Raw genomic sequence first — 13600 nt, 5'->3', positions numbered from 1 at the left:
GCTTTAAGCCAACTTTTTCACTCTCCTCTTTCACCTTCATCAAGAGGCTTTTTAGTTCCTCTTCACTTTCTGCCATAAGGGTGGTGTCATCTGCATATCTGAGGTTATTGATATTTCTCCCAGCAATCTTGATTTCATCCTGTGCTTCTTCCCAGCGTTTCTCATGATGTACTCTGCATATAAGTTAAATAAGCTAAAGCAATTGAAAATAATTATTTTTAGTGAGTAAAAGTTCTACAAAGCACATTTAATAATATTTGCCCAGTGCTTATAAAAATTGCTGAATGCAAACAACACAGATTTACAGACAGGTATCTTTGGATGTCTGGCTAAAACTAAATTTATAAAGGATGTATTCCCTGAAAATTATGCCAAATATTTTTCAGTGAACAAATAGTTATCAAGTGTTCCAGATGCACATCATGTTGAGAAGATTGCTCCTTTAAGTCCTTCCAAGTGCATCCTTAGAGATTTATATGCACAAAGAGAGAGCCTAAGTAGTGCTTCTGACTTTTGCCATATCAGTGGATTCTCAGGGGAGCTTTGCCATGTGGAGGACATGTTTTGCTAGGCTAGTGGAAGACCAGAGAAGCTAGTGAGGCTTAGTGTTACCCAATTAAAGGTGAATCAGACGTTTAACCAATTAAAGGTGACTCAGATATTCAAGCTGGATTTAGAAAAGTCAGAGGAACCAGAGATCAAATGGTCAACATCTTGTTGGATCATATAAAAGGCAAGAGAGCTCCAGAAAAACATCTACTTCTGCTTCATTGACTATGCTAAAGCTTTTGATTGTGTGGATCATAACAAACTGTGGAAAATTCTTAGAGATGGGAATACCAGATCACCTGACCTGCCTCCTGAGAAACCTGTAGGCAGGTCAAGAAGCAACAGTTAGAACCGGACATGAAACAATGGACTGGTTCCAAATTGGGAAAGGAGTATGTCAAAGTTGCATATTGTCACCCTGCTTGTTTAACTTCTGTGCAGAGTACATCATGAGAAATGCCATGCTGGGATGAAGCACAAGCTGGAGTCAAGATTGCAGGGAGAAATATCAATAAGCTCAGATATGCAGATGACATCACCCTTATGACAGAAAGTGAAGAGGAACTAAAGAGCCTCTTGATGAAAGTGAAAGAAGAGAGTGAAAAAGTTGGCTTAAAGCTCAACACTCAGAAAATGAAGATCATGGCATCAGGTCCCATCATTCCGTGGGAAATAGATGGGGAAACAATGAGAAACTATTTTCTTGGGCTCAAAAATCACTACAGATGGTGACTGCAGCCATGAAATTAAAAGGTGCTTGTTCCTTGGAAGAAAAGCTATCACAAACCTAGACAGCGTATTAAAAAGCAGAGACGTTACTTTGACAACAAAAGTCCATCTAGACAAACCAAGGTTTTTCCAGTAGTTATGTATGGATGTGAGAGTTGGATGATAAAGAAAGCTGAGTGCCAAAGAATTGATGCTTTTGAACTGTGGTGTTGGAGCAGACTCTTGAGAGTCCCTTGAACTGCAAGGAGATCCAACCAGTCAATCCTAAAGGAAGTCAGTCCTGAATATTCATTGGAAGGTCTGATACTAAATCTCCAATCCTTTGGCCACCTGATGCAAAGAACTGACTCACTGGAAAAGACCCTGGTGCTGGGAAAGACTGAAGGCAGGAGGAGAAGGGGATGACAGAGGGTGAGATGGTTGGATGGCATCACTGACTCAATGGACATGAGTTTGAGCAAGATCTGGGAGTTGGCGATGGACTGGGAAGACTGGCGTGCTGCAGTCCATGGGGTTGCAAAGACCCGGGCACGACTGAGAGACTAACTGTGACACAGAAGGCTCCCTCTCTTAATGACATGATCCAGTTGCCATCTTTGGAGAAGGAAATGGCAACCCACTCCAGTATTCTTGCCTGGAGAACCCCGTGAACAGAGGAGCCTGGTGGGCTGCCGTCCATGGGGTTGTACAGTTGGATATGACTGAAGTGACTTAGCAGCAGCAATTGCCATCCTGGTCTCTCTGACTTGACCCATCCTCGGGGAGTAATGGGGTATAATAGAGCAGTTTTTGGTTTTCCTTAGAGGCTAACTACCATTCTTGGTTCTGGGGATGCAAAGATGGGGGGTCCTTGTTACTGGAAAAATTATTACTTTTTGAGGGAAGAAAAACTTCTTTGAGCAATTATATCAAAATATGATAAATGTTCAAAGTACTAAATGGAAATCTGTGAGAAAATTACTTCTCTGGCTTCACAGAGAAGGTGTTGGCACTTTTCAAAGAGATGAGTCAGCCTTCCGTGAAGCTTAGCTTGATGAGACAGATGTAAACTGTTGGGACATAGCTTTTTTTTTTTCTTTCTTTTGGTTCTCAATACTCTAGCTATGCTGGACTTGACTTGTTCTGACAGTTCACTTTGAATAAAGTCTGACTTTCATTCTAGGACTTTACCTGTGAAATATGTTATAGCCTTTCCAGCAAGGATCACCATTATACTGTACACTGAACATACTGAATACTGTAATTGGCTCATTGTTCCTCACTGATACTTGGTGGCTGGCCCCACCCCTCTCACAAGTGTTGACATTAATTGCTTAAAGGAAGAATGTTATTTCTAAATGTAGGTTTACATGTTTCTTATTAGATCAGAGAAACTCACGATGTTTTTCATGTGCTTCACAAGTACGGTCAGCTTCGCGTCTTTGTAGGATATGACTAACTGCACTTTAGGCTTTTTGTCAGCAAACTTCTCACCTGATGAGAGAGTAGAATTTCAGTGAGTTAAATTGGAAGTGGCTGATCATGGGATGGGGGCTTCCCAGGTGGCTCAGTGGTAATGAATCCACCTGCTTACGCAGGAGATGTGGGTTTGATCCCTGGGTGGGGAAGATCTGGAAGAGGAAATGGGAACCCACTCCAGTATTCTTGCCTGGGAAATCTCATGTACAGAGGAGCCTGGTGATCTACAGTCCACGGGGCTGCAAAGAGTTGGACGTGACTGAGCATGACCACATGATACACTGAACATTCAAAGACTAAAATTATATAAATATATATAAAACTATAAAAAAACTATATAAAGACTAAAATATACGCTCCGTATATTTACCTCATCTCTTCCTTTCCAGTTCCACGGCACCTAGTTCAGATGCATATGGATCTCTTGCTTAAATTGCTAGAACACTCTCTTCCCCATCCCCAGAACCCAAATGTAACCCATATTGTACACGATTACCAGTATAATCTTCCTAGGGCAACTTTTATAAAATTACCCTTTCAATCAAAGTACTGTTCATAGCTTTCCATTGTTTATGAAAGAAATTCTGAATTTCTCGGCTTTATCTTATTGCTTCTTATTGAATCTGTGTTTGTTTTATTTCCCATTAATATTATTTCATACTGCAGTCCATATGCTCAGTTCTACAGACATGCTCTGCTATTTCCTTCCAGACATAGCTCATATTATTCCCTTTATTTGAAATGATCTCTTTCCACTACTTCTGGCTGTTGAATTTTTACCTTTCTACAAGGCCAAATTAAAATGCATAATAGTTTCTGTGGTCACCTCCCTCTGAACTTCACTAGCACAGCCCTTATCACTTATTATTTATATCTTAATTATTACCTTACCTGTCTCAATTTGCTTAGTGGATTACAATCTCCCTTAAGGCTTACTTTTTTCCCTCTTTCCCCAAAGGATATGTAAATCAGTGCTTGCTCCATAATGTTGCACTAAACGTCTATTTAATGACAAAAGTAAACCTCAATTTTCTTTTCAAGTTATATAATAGCATTCCAAAATTAAAATGAAGGCTTTAGTTTTTTAATTAAAAATTTCTGGTTTATAGCCCAAGGATTAAACATAATTCACAGTTTTCTAATATTTCCCTTGGTAATCACTGCTTGTGTGTTCTCTGAGGGAATTCAGAGAGAAGAAATTTATTAATAATAAGAAATTTGGCAATGTCTTGTTGTGGGCTCATTGGGGTCTAGGTTATTTTCTGATAGTCAATCTTAGCTCTCTAGCCCTAATGTTTGAATATTAAAGCTGAGTGGTATGTTTCCTCTCCCAAAGTCTTTTACATGTTTATTAGAATTGCTTACACATTGTAAACAGGTAATATTAATTAGTAATAGTTTTCATGTTAATGTGAATTATTGACATTGAAATAATTAAAATTGACATCGAGTGTTTCTTACCATGAAAATGATAATTACGTAGATAAAGAATTCTTCCTAAGAATATCTTGATTACAGTGATAGAGTGATACTGAGTCTGAGATACTATGAGGTAATTCTGACTGTATTACCTGGGTAAACTGCATTTCATAATTTAAAAATGTAGTTGACCTTTGGTATGAGGACGCTAAAAAATGCTGATACTTTCTGATGAACAGTGAATATTATTTTTGAATTAAAGAGTGAAAGGATTATTAGACACATTAATTAGAAACTTAATGTGTTGAATTAGAGGAGCATTAATTCAAAGATAGGAGATTAGCATAAATTTATGGATGAGTGTCTAAATGATAACCATACAACTGTTACTTGAATTGACAAGAGGATCATTTTGGTTCAGTTCAGTTGCTCAGTCACATCCAACTTTGCGACCCCATGGACTGCAGCATTCCAGGTTTCCCTGTCCATCACCAACTCCCGGAATGTACTCAAATTTATGTCCATCGAGTTGGTGATGCCATCCAACCATCTTGTGCAAGATTAGTAACCAGAGTATCCATCGAAACACATCAGAGTTTAGAACCCACTGGAAATGCCAGCTTCTAGGAAGTCACCAACTCAATAGACATGAGTTTGAGCAAACCCAAGAAGATAGTGAAGGATGGGGAAGCCTGGCATGCAGTAGTCCGTGGGGCTGCAGAGTCAGATACGACTTAGTGACTAAACCGCAACACAGGAAGTCTTTGTAGTCAATGTAATAATAGTAGAGGTGCTTAGTGTTTCTAGAATTCTTATCATATGCCAACGTTGGGCTCAGAGTTTCACGTACATAACTCACTGAATCCTCACAGCAAATCTATAAAGTTTGTGTTTACTTCCATTTTACACATGAGGAAATTGAAGTGTTTGGTCCAAGCTTATGCAGACAATTTATGGTACCAGGTCAAATGATCTCTACAGCCTGTTTTTGAATATCACGTGGTAAAGGGTAGATGAAGAGTCTGTAACCTAAGGGGAAAGACTTTAAATGAAGAGCCCAGAGAGGGAGGTGGTTTTTTTGTTTTGTTTTGTTTTTGACTACAGGGCATATGAGATCTTAGTTCCCCTACCAGGGATGGAACCTGGACCCCTGGCATTGGAAGCTCAGAGTCCTAACCAGAGGACCATCAGGAATCCTGAGGGAAACTTGAGAATAGCTTCAGATGGACAAGAAGATGCTAGAGTATTTTGATTTTTCTGCTTCAAGTTATTCTGGGGGAATCTCATCATGCTTAATCTAACCATTTATAATAACCCCAAGAACTGTTAAAATAATGTTGATCCAAAGAATGACCATGTTGAAATGCTTGAATGCATGCCATACAGCAGATGATACAGGGCTTATTATGCATAATGTGTCCATTAATGTTAAAAAATGGCATTTCAAAATTTAACTTCCTTTCAGCTGATAATATATTCATATGATTCAAAAGTGAAAATGCATTTTCAGAGTACACAGTAAAAAGTTTTCCTCACATTTCTAATACCTATCCAGCCACTTCTCCAATTATTATTTTATTAGTTTTGCAAATATTCCTCCAGAGGGACACATATTCTTCCAGAATTTCTCTATTTAAGTAAATATGAATAAGTATTTGTATTCTTCTCCCTTTTCCTCAAAAAGAATAGCATCTTTACTATTCTGCACAACCGTCTTGGAGATATTTTCATATCAATAATACAAAGCTTCTTTATTTTTAAATATACTTTCAGAATATTCCATCATGAGGAAATACCATAATTTATTTAACAATTTACCCACTGATGGGCAAGTCAGTTGTTTCCAATGCTTTCCAGCTGTTACAAACCATGCTGCATTAAATAGCTTTCTATGTGTATCATTTTGTACCCCTGTACAAGTGTTAAAGGATAAATTTCAACAGCAGAATTTCGGGGCCAGTGGGTATTGGCATTTGTAATTTTGGTAAATATTGCCAAACTGCCTTCCATGAAGGTTGTACCAATTTACATTACCAGCAACAGTGTATGAGTACTTGCTGATTCATAACCAAGCTTGTTAATTAAATTTTTGAATTTTTGCTGATCTGATGAGTTAAAACAGGATCAGTATAGCTGTAATTTGCATTTTTCTTATGAGTGACATTGAGGATTCTTTCATTTCGTTAAGAGCCACTTGCATTTTGTTGTTGTTTTCTGAAGATTTGGATTTATTTATTTACTTATTATTGTATTCTTTATACTGTTTTATATTTGGTCATTTTTAAAAACCAATTCATAGGAGATGGTAACATGTTAAATACTTGCAAATATTTCACCCATTTTGTCACTTAACTTCACTTTTTTGAACTTTGCTACAGTGTTTTATATCATGCAGAATTGTTATGGCTTCTGAATTTATTGTTGTTCAGTTGCTCAGTTGTGTCTGACTCTTTTTGACCTCATGGACTGCAGCACACTAGGGTTCCTGTCTTTCACCATCTTCTGGAGCTTGCTCAAATCATGTCCATTGAGTTGGTGATGCCATCCAACCATCTCATCCTCTATCATCCCCTTCTCCTCCTGCCTTCAATCTTTCCTCACATCAGGATCTTTTCCAATGAGTCGGCTCTTTGCATCAAAGTAATGGAGCTTCAGCTTCAGCATCAGTCCTTCCAATGAATATTCAGGATTGATTTCCTTCAGGATTGTCTGGTTTGCTCTCCATGCAGTCCAAGGGACTTTTATGAATCTTTTCCAACACCACAGTTCTAAAGCATTGATTCATTGGCACTCAGCTGTCATAATTATAGTAGCTCATCCCAAGATTAAAAAGAATTTTTCCATGTTTTCTTTGTCATATATATGATTTCATTATTTACATTTAAAGTCTTTCATTCACTTGGTATTTATCCTGGCATATAATATGAAGTATACTATGCCAACATTCTTTGTTTTCTCTTACTGGTTTGGGCACCTATTAAATTCCTGAATATATTTGACTCTATTTATGGACATTCTATTATGTTTTACTTGCTCCTCTACTTATGTACTGATGTCACACCATTTTAATTATTGAGAGTTTGTAATGTGTTTTTATGTCAGATAAGGCAAACTCACCTCTTTGTTTTGCTAAGTTTTCCTGATTTTTCTTTGTTTATTTTTGTTTATAAACTGTAGAATTAGCTCATGTTGTTAAAAATAAATCTGGAGATCAATCAAGATGGTGGGGTAAAGGGATGTAGAGCTTACCTCCCCTCAAGAACATATCAGAAAATACATCTAAATATGGAACAAATTTCACTAGAAATTGGCAGAAGGACTCCTATACAATCAAGGCTATAAGAAAGATATACATGTAATCAGGTAGGAAGTAAAGAAGAGATTGAGTTGGGATCTTTGCTCCTGGGAGAGACTCAGAGGAAAAGGGAGAATTCATTGTCAGACACCTGCCCTGGGGAGTAAGCAGTGAGAGCTATGGATTGGGCACCCCAGTCCTGGAAGAAGCACCCCCTTGGTTGGCTGGTGGACCATTGGAACTAATTGGGGAGCTGTGACAAGCCTGGATTCTGCTCCTGAGGAGCACATGCACACTGGCTTGCCCCCAGGACGGGCAGAAGGAGGTGGTCAAGTGGCTACTCGGTTTCCCACAGCCACCTTGGTGCATGTCCCAGCCCCAGTCGAATGAATATTCCAGCCCCATTCACTCTTTACATCATGGTGTGGTGTTGGATCTAGGGCGGCTACTACTGAGCATAAGACATAACTTAGGGATCCAGAGACTACCCAGACCCAGGGCAAGTCTGGTGGGGTGGCAGTGGTCATGGCTGGTGCCTTCTCAAGCTGTGCATCAGAAGCAGCCCAGAGCTCTGAGAGCAGCCCTTCCACCCCAGCTCACGCCCCAGTACATGCTGAGTGTCCATGTGGGCCCTGCCTGCCCTGTGGTGTGCCTCCATAGGGCAAAGGAGTTTGGTGGAGGCTGGGGGCAGTGACTGACTGTGAAGGATGAGGAATACTTGTACCTCAGGCTGCAACTGAGCTAAGGGACATCCTTGCAGGTGCTTGTACAGGCAGTGTGGCGCAGAAAGCTTGGACCTCTGCTATGGCTGACACAAGCTGATAGTTGCATGGGCCCCCTTGCTTCAACAGTCCCCAACACTGGGGCATAGGTTCCAGTGTGAAGATAGGGGAAAACCCACACTAAAAGGCACCCGTGGTTTTTCCTTGGTGGCTAAATGGTAAAGAATCCGCCTGCTAATGCAGCAGACACGGGTTTGACCTCTGATCCAGGAAGATCCCACATGCCTCAGAGCAACTAAGCCTGTGCGCCACAACTACTGAGCCTGTGTGCTGCAACTACTGAGGCCCTTGCACTCTAAAACCTGTGCTCCACAAGAGAAGCCATTGCAAAGAGAAGCCCGTGTACCGCAACAAGAGTAACCCTGCTTGCCGTGCCTAGAGAAAAGCCCGAGCAACAAGGAAGACCCAGCAAAGCCAAAAATAAATAAATAAGTAAAACTATTTTAAAAAGGAACTTGCCAATTTTTAGCACTTAACTCCAGCTCCAGCCCTTCCATTTCCAGTTTCACTCCCTACCAAGGGGATAGCTGTCATCACACCCTAAGATGTGATTTGCACCCATGTCAAATCCAGCTCTACCATTAAATCACTGAGTGTGTGCAATCTGAATAGGGATGTTCCCACATAAGAACAGCCCTTCAAGACTGCAACAGGCAACTGTTTCACACTAAATTCATGGAGTAAGAGAAAGTTAAGCAAAATGAAAAGAGAAGAAATGCTCTCAGTTGAAAGAGCAAGAGAAAACCCTTGAAAAGGCAGATAATGAAGCAGAAATAAAGAATTCAAAGCACTGGCAGTCAAAATGTTAACTGAATTAGGGTAAAGAATAGATGAACACAGTGAAAAATTTACAAAGAATTAGAAAATATAAAAAAGACTCAATCAGAAATGAATAATTCAATAGCCTAAATAAAAAACACACTAGAAGGAATGAATAGCAGATTGATACAGAAGAAAGCATGAGTGATCAATGAAACCAAGAGTTAGTTTTTTGAAAAGATAAAATTGATAAACATTTATCCAGGCTCACCAAGAAGAAAAGAGAGGACCCAAATAAAATAAGAACTGAAAGAGGAGATACCATAGAGATATATACTGATACCATAGATATACAAAAAAAAAAAAAATCATAAAATACTACCATGAGTCAGATGCCAATTAATTGGGTAACCTAAAAGAAATGGACAAATTTCTAGAAACATACAGTATGTCAAGACTTAGTCAAGAAAAATAGATAATTTGAATAAACCAATCACCAGTGGTGAAACTGCATTTGTAATTTAAAAACTCCCAGCAAACAAAAGTCCAAGACTGGATGACTACATAGGGGAATTTTAGGAAACATATAAAGAAGGACTAATGCCTATCTTTCTCAAACTATTCCAAAAAATTGAAGAGGACAGAAACTCCCAAGTTTATTCTACTAGGCCACCCTTATACCAAAACCAGACAAAGGCACTACAATAAAAGAAAATTACAGGCTAATTTCTTTGATGACTATATATGTAAAAATCCTTAATAACATACTAGAAAAGTGAATTCAACAATATACAAAAAGGATCATACACCATGATCAAGTTGGTTTTATTCCAGGGACATAAGGATGGTTCAATTTGACAAATCCATCGATGTGATATACCACCTTAACAAAAGGAAGGATAATAATTACATGAGCATCTTAATAGATGCAGAAAAAACATTTCACAAAATGCAACATTTATTCATGATAAAAACTCTCATCAAAGTGAATACACAGGGAAGATATCTCAATATATCTTTTGCTCAGTTGTGTCTGACTCTTTGCAACCTCACAGACTGTAGCCTGCCAGGCTCCTCTGTCCACGGGATTCCCCAGACAAGAATACTGGAGTGGATTGCCATTTTCTCCTCCAGGGGATCTTCCCAACCCAGGAATTGAACCCTCTCTTGTATCTCCTGCATTGGCAGATGGATTCTTTACCAAATGCACCACCTGGGAAGCCCACATATCTTCTTGGACATAATAAAATTCATTTAGGACATGCTGACAACTAATATAATATTCAATGGTGAAAAGCTTTTTATATATTTATATAAAATATAAAAATATATTTTTAAATATTTACCTTTACCTTTATCCATTTTTTTCTCTTTGTCTTCCTTTGGTTTGTTTTTTGGCTTTTATTCTAATTATTTCAGTTTCCCTCTGAGTACTGCTTTATCTTTCTCTTGTAGTTTTCTGAGATGTGGTTTTTCATTATTGCTATTCTTTGTAAGTGTTGTAATTTTGATTTGTAAGTCCTTTGACCCAAAAGTTGTTCAAGAGAACTTAATTTTTTAAACCTTCAAACTTAAGTATCTTTTAGGTTTATGAACTTTTCTATGGGTGTTTCACGCTATTGTCTCATGATCAGAGAATATGTCTTAGGTGATTTCTACTTTTGAGGATTTATTAAAATTAATTTCCTTCGTGAGTTAATATATAATCTATTTTCATGAATATTCTATGGGCTTTTGAGAAGAAGATATATTCTCTATTTTTCGAATAAGAGTTTGATATAAATTACAGTTTGCCTCATTAATGTTACTATTTAGTTTTTCTATGTATAGCTTATTTTTTTTCTACTCAATCTTTCTAAAATCAAGAGAAGTAAATTAGAATATCCTATTACTGGTTTGTTTTTGTGTGTTTCTCCTTGTATGTTCCATAATTGCCGTAATTTTATACATGTTGCAGCAGTAGCTTATATCTTTATTCAGAATTGTACTTGTTATAGTCTAAAGTTCTATTCCTGTTTGATTCAAGTCTTCTGGGACTAAATTGCATTTGCTTTTAGATATGATTGTGACTTTTGATTTCCGTGTTCTTGCATTGCCTAATGTGTGTGTGCTCAGTTGCTCAGTCGTGTCCAATTCTTTGGTGACCCCATGGACTACAGCCCACCAGGCTCCTCAGTCCATGGAATTTTCCAGGCAAGAAGACTGGGGTGGGTTGACATTTCCTACTCAGGGAATCTTCCTCACCCAGGGATTGAACCCATGTTTACTTCGTCTCCTGTAGTGGCCGGAGGCTTCTTTACAAATAGCCCGTGCCGCCGCTGCACTCACTGGCTGGCCCGGTGCGGGCGCCCGGCTCCCGCTGCAGGAGAGGCCCACTAGGGCCGCAGCCACCACTTCGGCCGGCCCTGGCCCCGGCCGGAGCCCCCTGCTCTGTTCCCGGCCGGAGCCCCCTGCTCTGTTGGGCGATGAATTGTCTCTACGAAGTGCTGGGGGTGCGGCGCCATGCCAGCGAGGAGGAGCTCAAGAAGGCCTATCGGAAGCTGGCCCAGAAATGGCACCCGGATAAAAATCTGGATAATGTCGCAGAAGCAGCTGAACAATTTAAAGTAATCCCAGCGGCCTATGATGTGTTGAGTGACCCTCAGGAAAGAGCGTGGTACGATAATCATAGAGAAGCTCTGGTGAAAGGTGGACGTGATGGAGTATATCAAGATGACAGCTTAGATTTGCTTCACTATTTCACTGTGACCTGTTACTCTGGTTATGACGATGATGAAAAGGGCTTTTATACGGTGTACTGTAATGACTTTGACATGATTGCAAAGAAAGAACTAGACTGCTTTAGAAGAGGACATGGAAGATTTCCCAACTTTTGGAGACTCCCAGAGTGACTATGATATGGTAGTCCACCATTCTATGCTTACCCGCAGAGTTTCTGCATCCAGAATTTTTCTTGGAAAGAATATGATACACAGCAGGCTTCAAAGGGCTGGGAGAAATGAGGCATGGAAAAAGAAAAGAAAAAGCGAGGAAAAGCGAGGAAAGAAGAAGGAAAGAGAATGAACTTGTCCATCAGCAGGTCGCTTTCATCCGTAAAAGGGATAGAAGAGAGCAGGCTCATCGAAAGCTTGTGGAAGAAGAAAATGCAGAGAAGGCAAGGAAAGCCGAGGCGATGAGGCGGCAGCAGAAGCTGAAACAGGCCAAACTGGCAGAGCAGTACAGAGAGCAGAGCTGGATGGCAGTGGCTGACTCGGAGAAGGAGCTCAGGGAGATGGAGGCGCAGTATGAAAAGCAATTTGGAGATGGATCAGGTGAAGATTAAACGGAAGAACCGGAGGAGCTCAGAGGACGGTAAGGACAGCGACGAGGCCGAGGACGCAAGACTTTCAAGATCGAAAAGTCTCTGAGGAATCATGAAAAATCAAAGAAGCATCGGGAAGTGGCTGCCTTGTTAAAACAATAGTTGGAGGAGGAGGAAGCAAATTTTTCAGGACTTCAAACTGGTGAAAACAGGCTGAATGCCAATTCCGAGGAAGAAATGGAGGAGGCGCCAAAAGAAAAGCTTTCTAAAAAACAGAAGAAAAAGAAACAGAAACCAGCACAGAACTGTGATGATACTTTCAATGAAAATGGAACTGGAGAAGGAGTGAAGGTTGACCCGGAAGATACCAACCTAAATGAAAACAGTACCAAAGAATTGGAAGATAGTCTCCAAGAAAATGTTGGGGTCACAGACACTGTGGAATTGTGCGATGACCCAAAAACTGAGGCTAAAAGTGTTTCTAAACCCAAAGGAAAGAAAGCCAAAGATACTGAAAAGTCTGTCAGAGTACCTGCTGAACCACAGACAATGAGTGATGTGCTTATCAGCTGTACAACCTGCCACAGTGAATTTCCATCCAGGAATAAACTTTTTGATCATCTAAAGGCTACCTGTCATGCAAGAGCACCTTCATCCTTAACATCTTTAAACAGTGTAACAAATAGTAGAAACAAAAAAGAGAAACTTAAAAATGGATAGAAATTCTGCCAATACTTTTTCCTTTCAATTGTCTCTAGATTTTGAAACCAAAAACTGAAGTGAAATCATCTAAAGAGTTAAAATTTCAGTGATCTGCAATTTATTGCATTGTGGAAGATTACTTTTTATCTTGTAAAAACATTTTTTAATATATATATATATTTAAACATGTCATTAGTGACTGAATTCTACTTTTGCCATCTGAAATTGACTTGAATGTCTCAAAACAGGTAAAGTATGTAAAGTGTGCAAAGTATGCATTCTTGACTTTGTTGGCTCATGTGGACAGAAATGTACAAGGAGAATTAAATTATTTTAACACATTAAAAAAAAGAAATATAACTTTCAACAATGATTTTTAAAGAAAGTGTTTCACAAAGTAATTTGCTTTATGTACTTATGATACTTATAGAAGTTTTAATTTTTGTTCTAGTGGTTATTTTATTTAATATTCTTAGACTTTTATTTGACAATACTTCTTTCCTAATACAAGCAAAGATAAAATTAGTGTGATAATCTTTCTCATCTACTTTGATCTACCGCCCAATTATATTCAATGTTGTGATCTTTCTCAGTGTTTTTCTAACA

At 39.0% G+C, this 13600-nt stretch overlaps 1 protein-coding gene and 1 pseudogene across 3 annotated transcripts in view; one reads left to right on the top strand and one right to left on the bottom strand.

Annotated features, from left to right (window-relative positions):
• PIK3C2G (phosphatidylinositol-4-phosphate 3-kinase catalytic subunit type 2 gamma) overlaps positions 1-13600 on the bottom strand; it is a 466126-nt gene that overhangs the window by 36031 nt on the left and 416495 nt on the right. For all 3 annotated transcript variants that reach the window (XM_040235274.1, XM_040235275.1, XM_040235276.1), the window contains one exon: positions 2657-2751. In XM_040235274.1, coding sequence (XP_040091208.1) covers positions 2657-2751 — 95 coding nt within the window. The remainder of the gene's footprint in view (positions 1-2656; positions 2752-13600) is intronic.
• Positions 11457-13012, top strand: LOC120857537 (annotated as a pseudogene).

Source organism: Oryx dammah, unplaced genomic scaffold, assembly GCF_014754425.2.
Source record: "Oryx dammah isolate SB20612 unplaced genomic scaffold, SCBI_Odam_1.1 HiC_scaffold_29, whole genome shotgun sequence".
In the NCBI taxonomy this organism is placed as follows: Eukaryota; Metazoa; Chordata; class Mammalia; order Artiodactyla; family Bovidae; genus Oryx; species Oryx dammah.
Note: the sequence above shows the minus strand (reverse complement) of the source record. Positions and strands in the feature narration are given on the sequence as shown.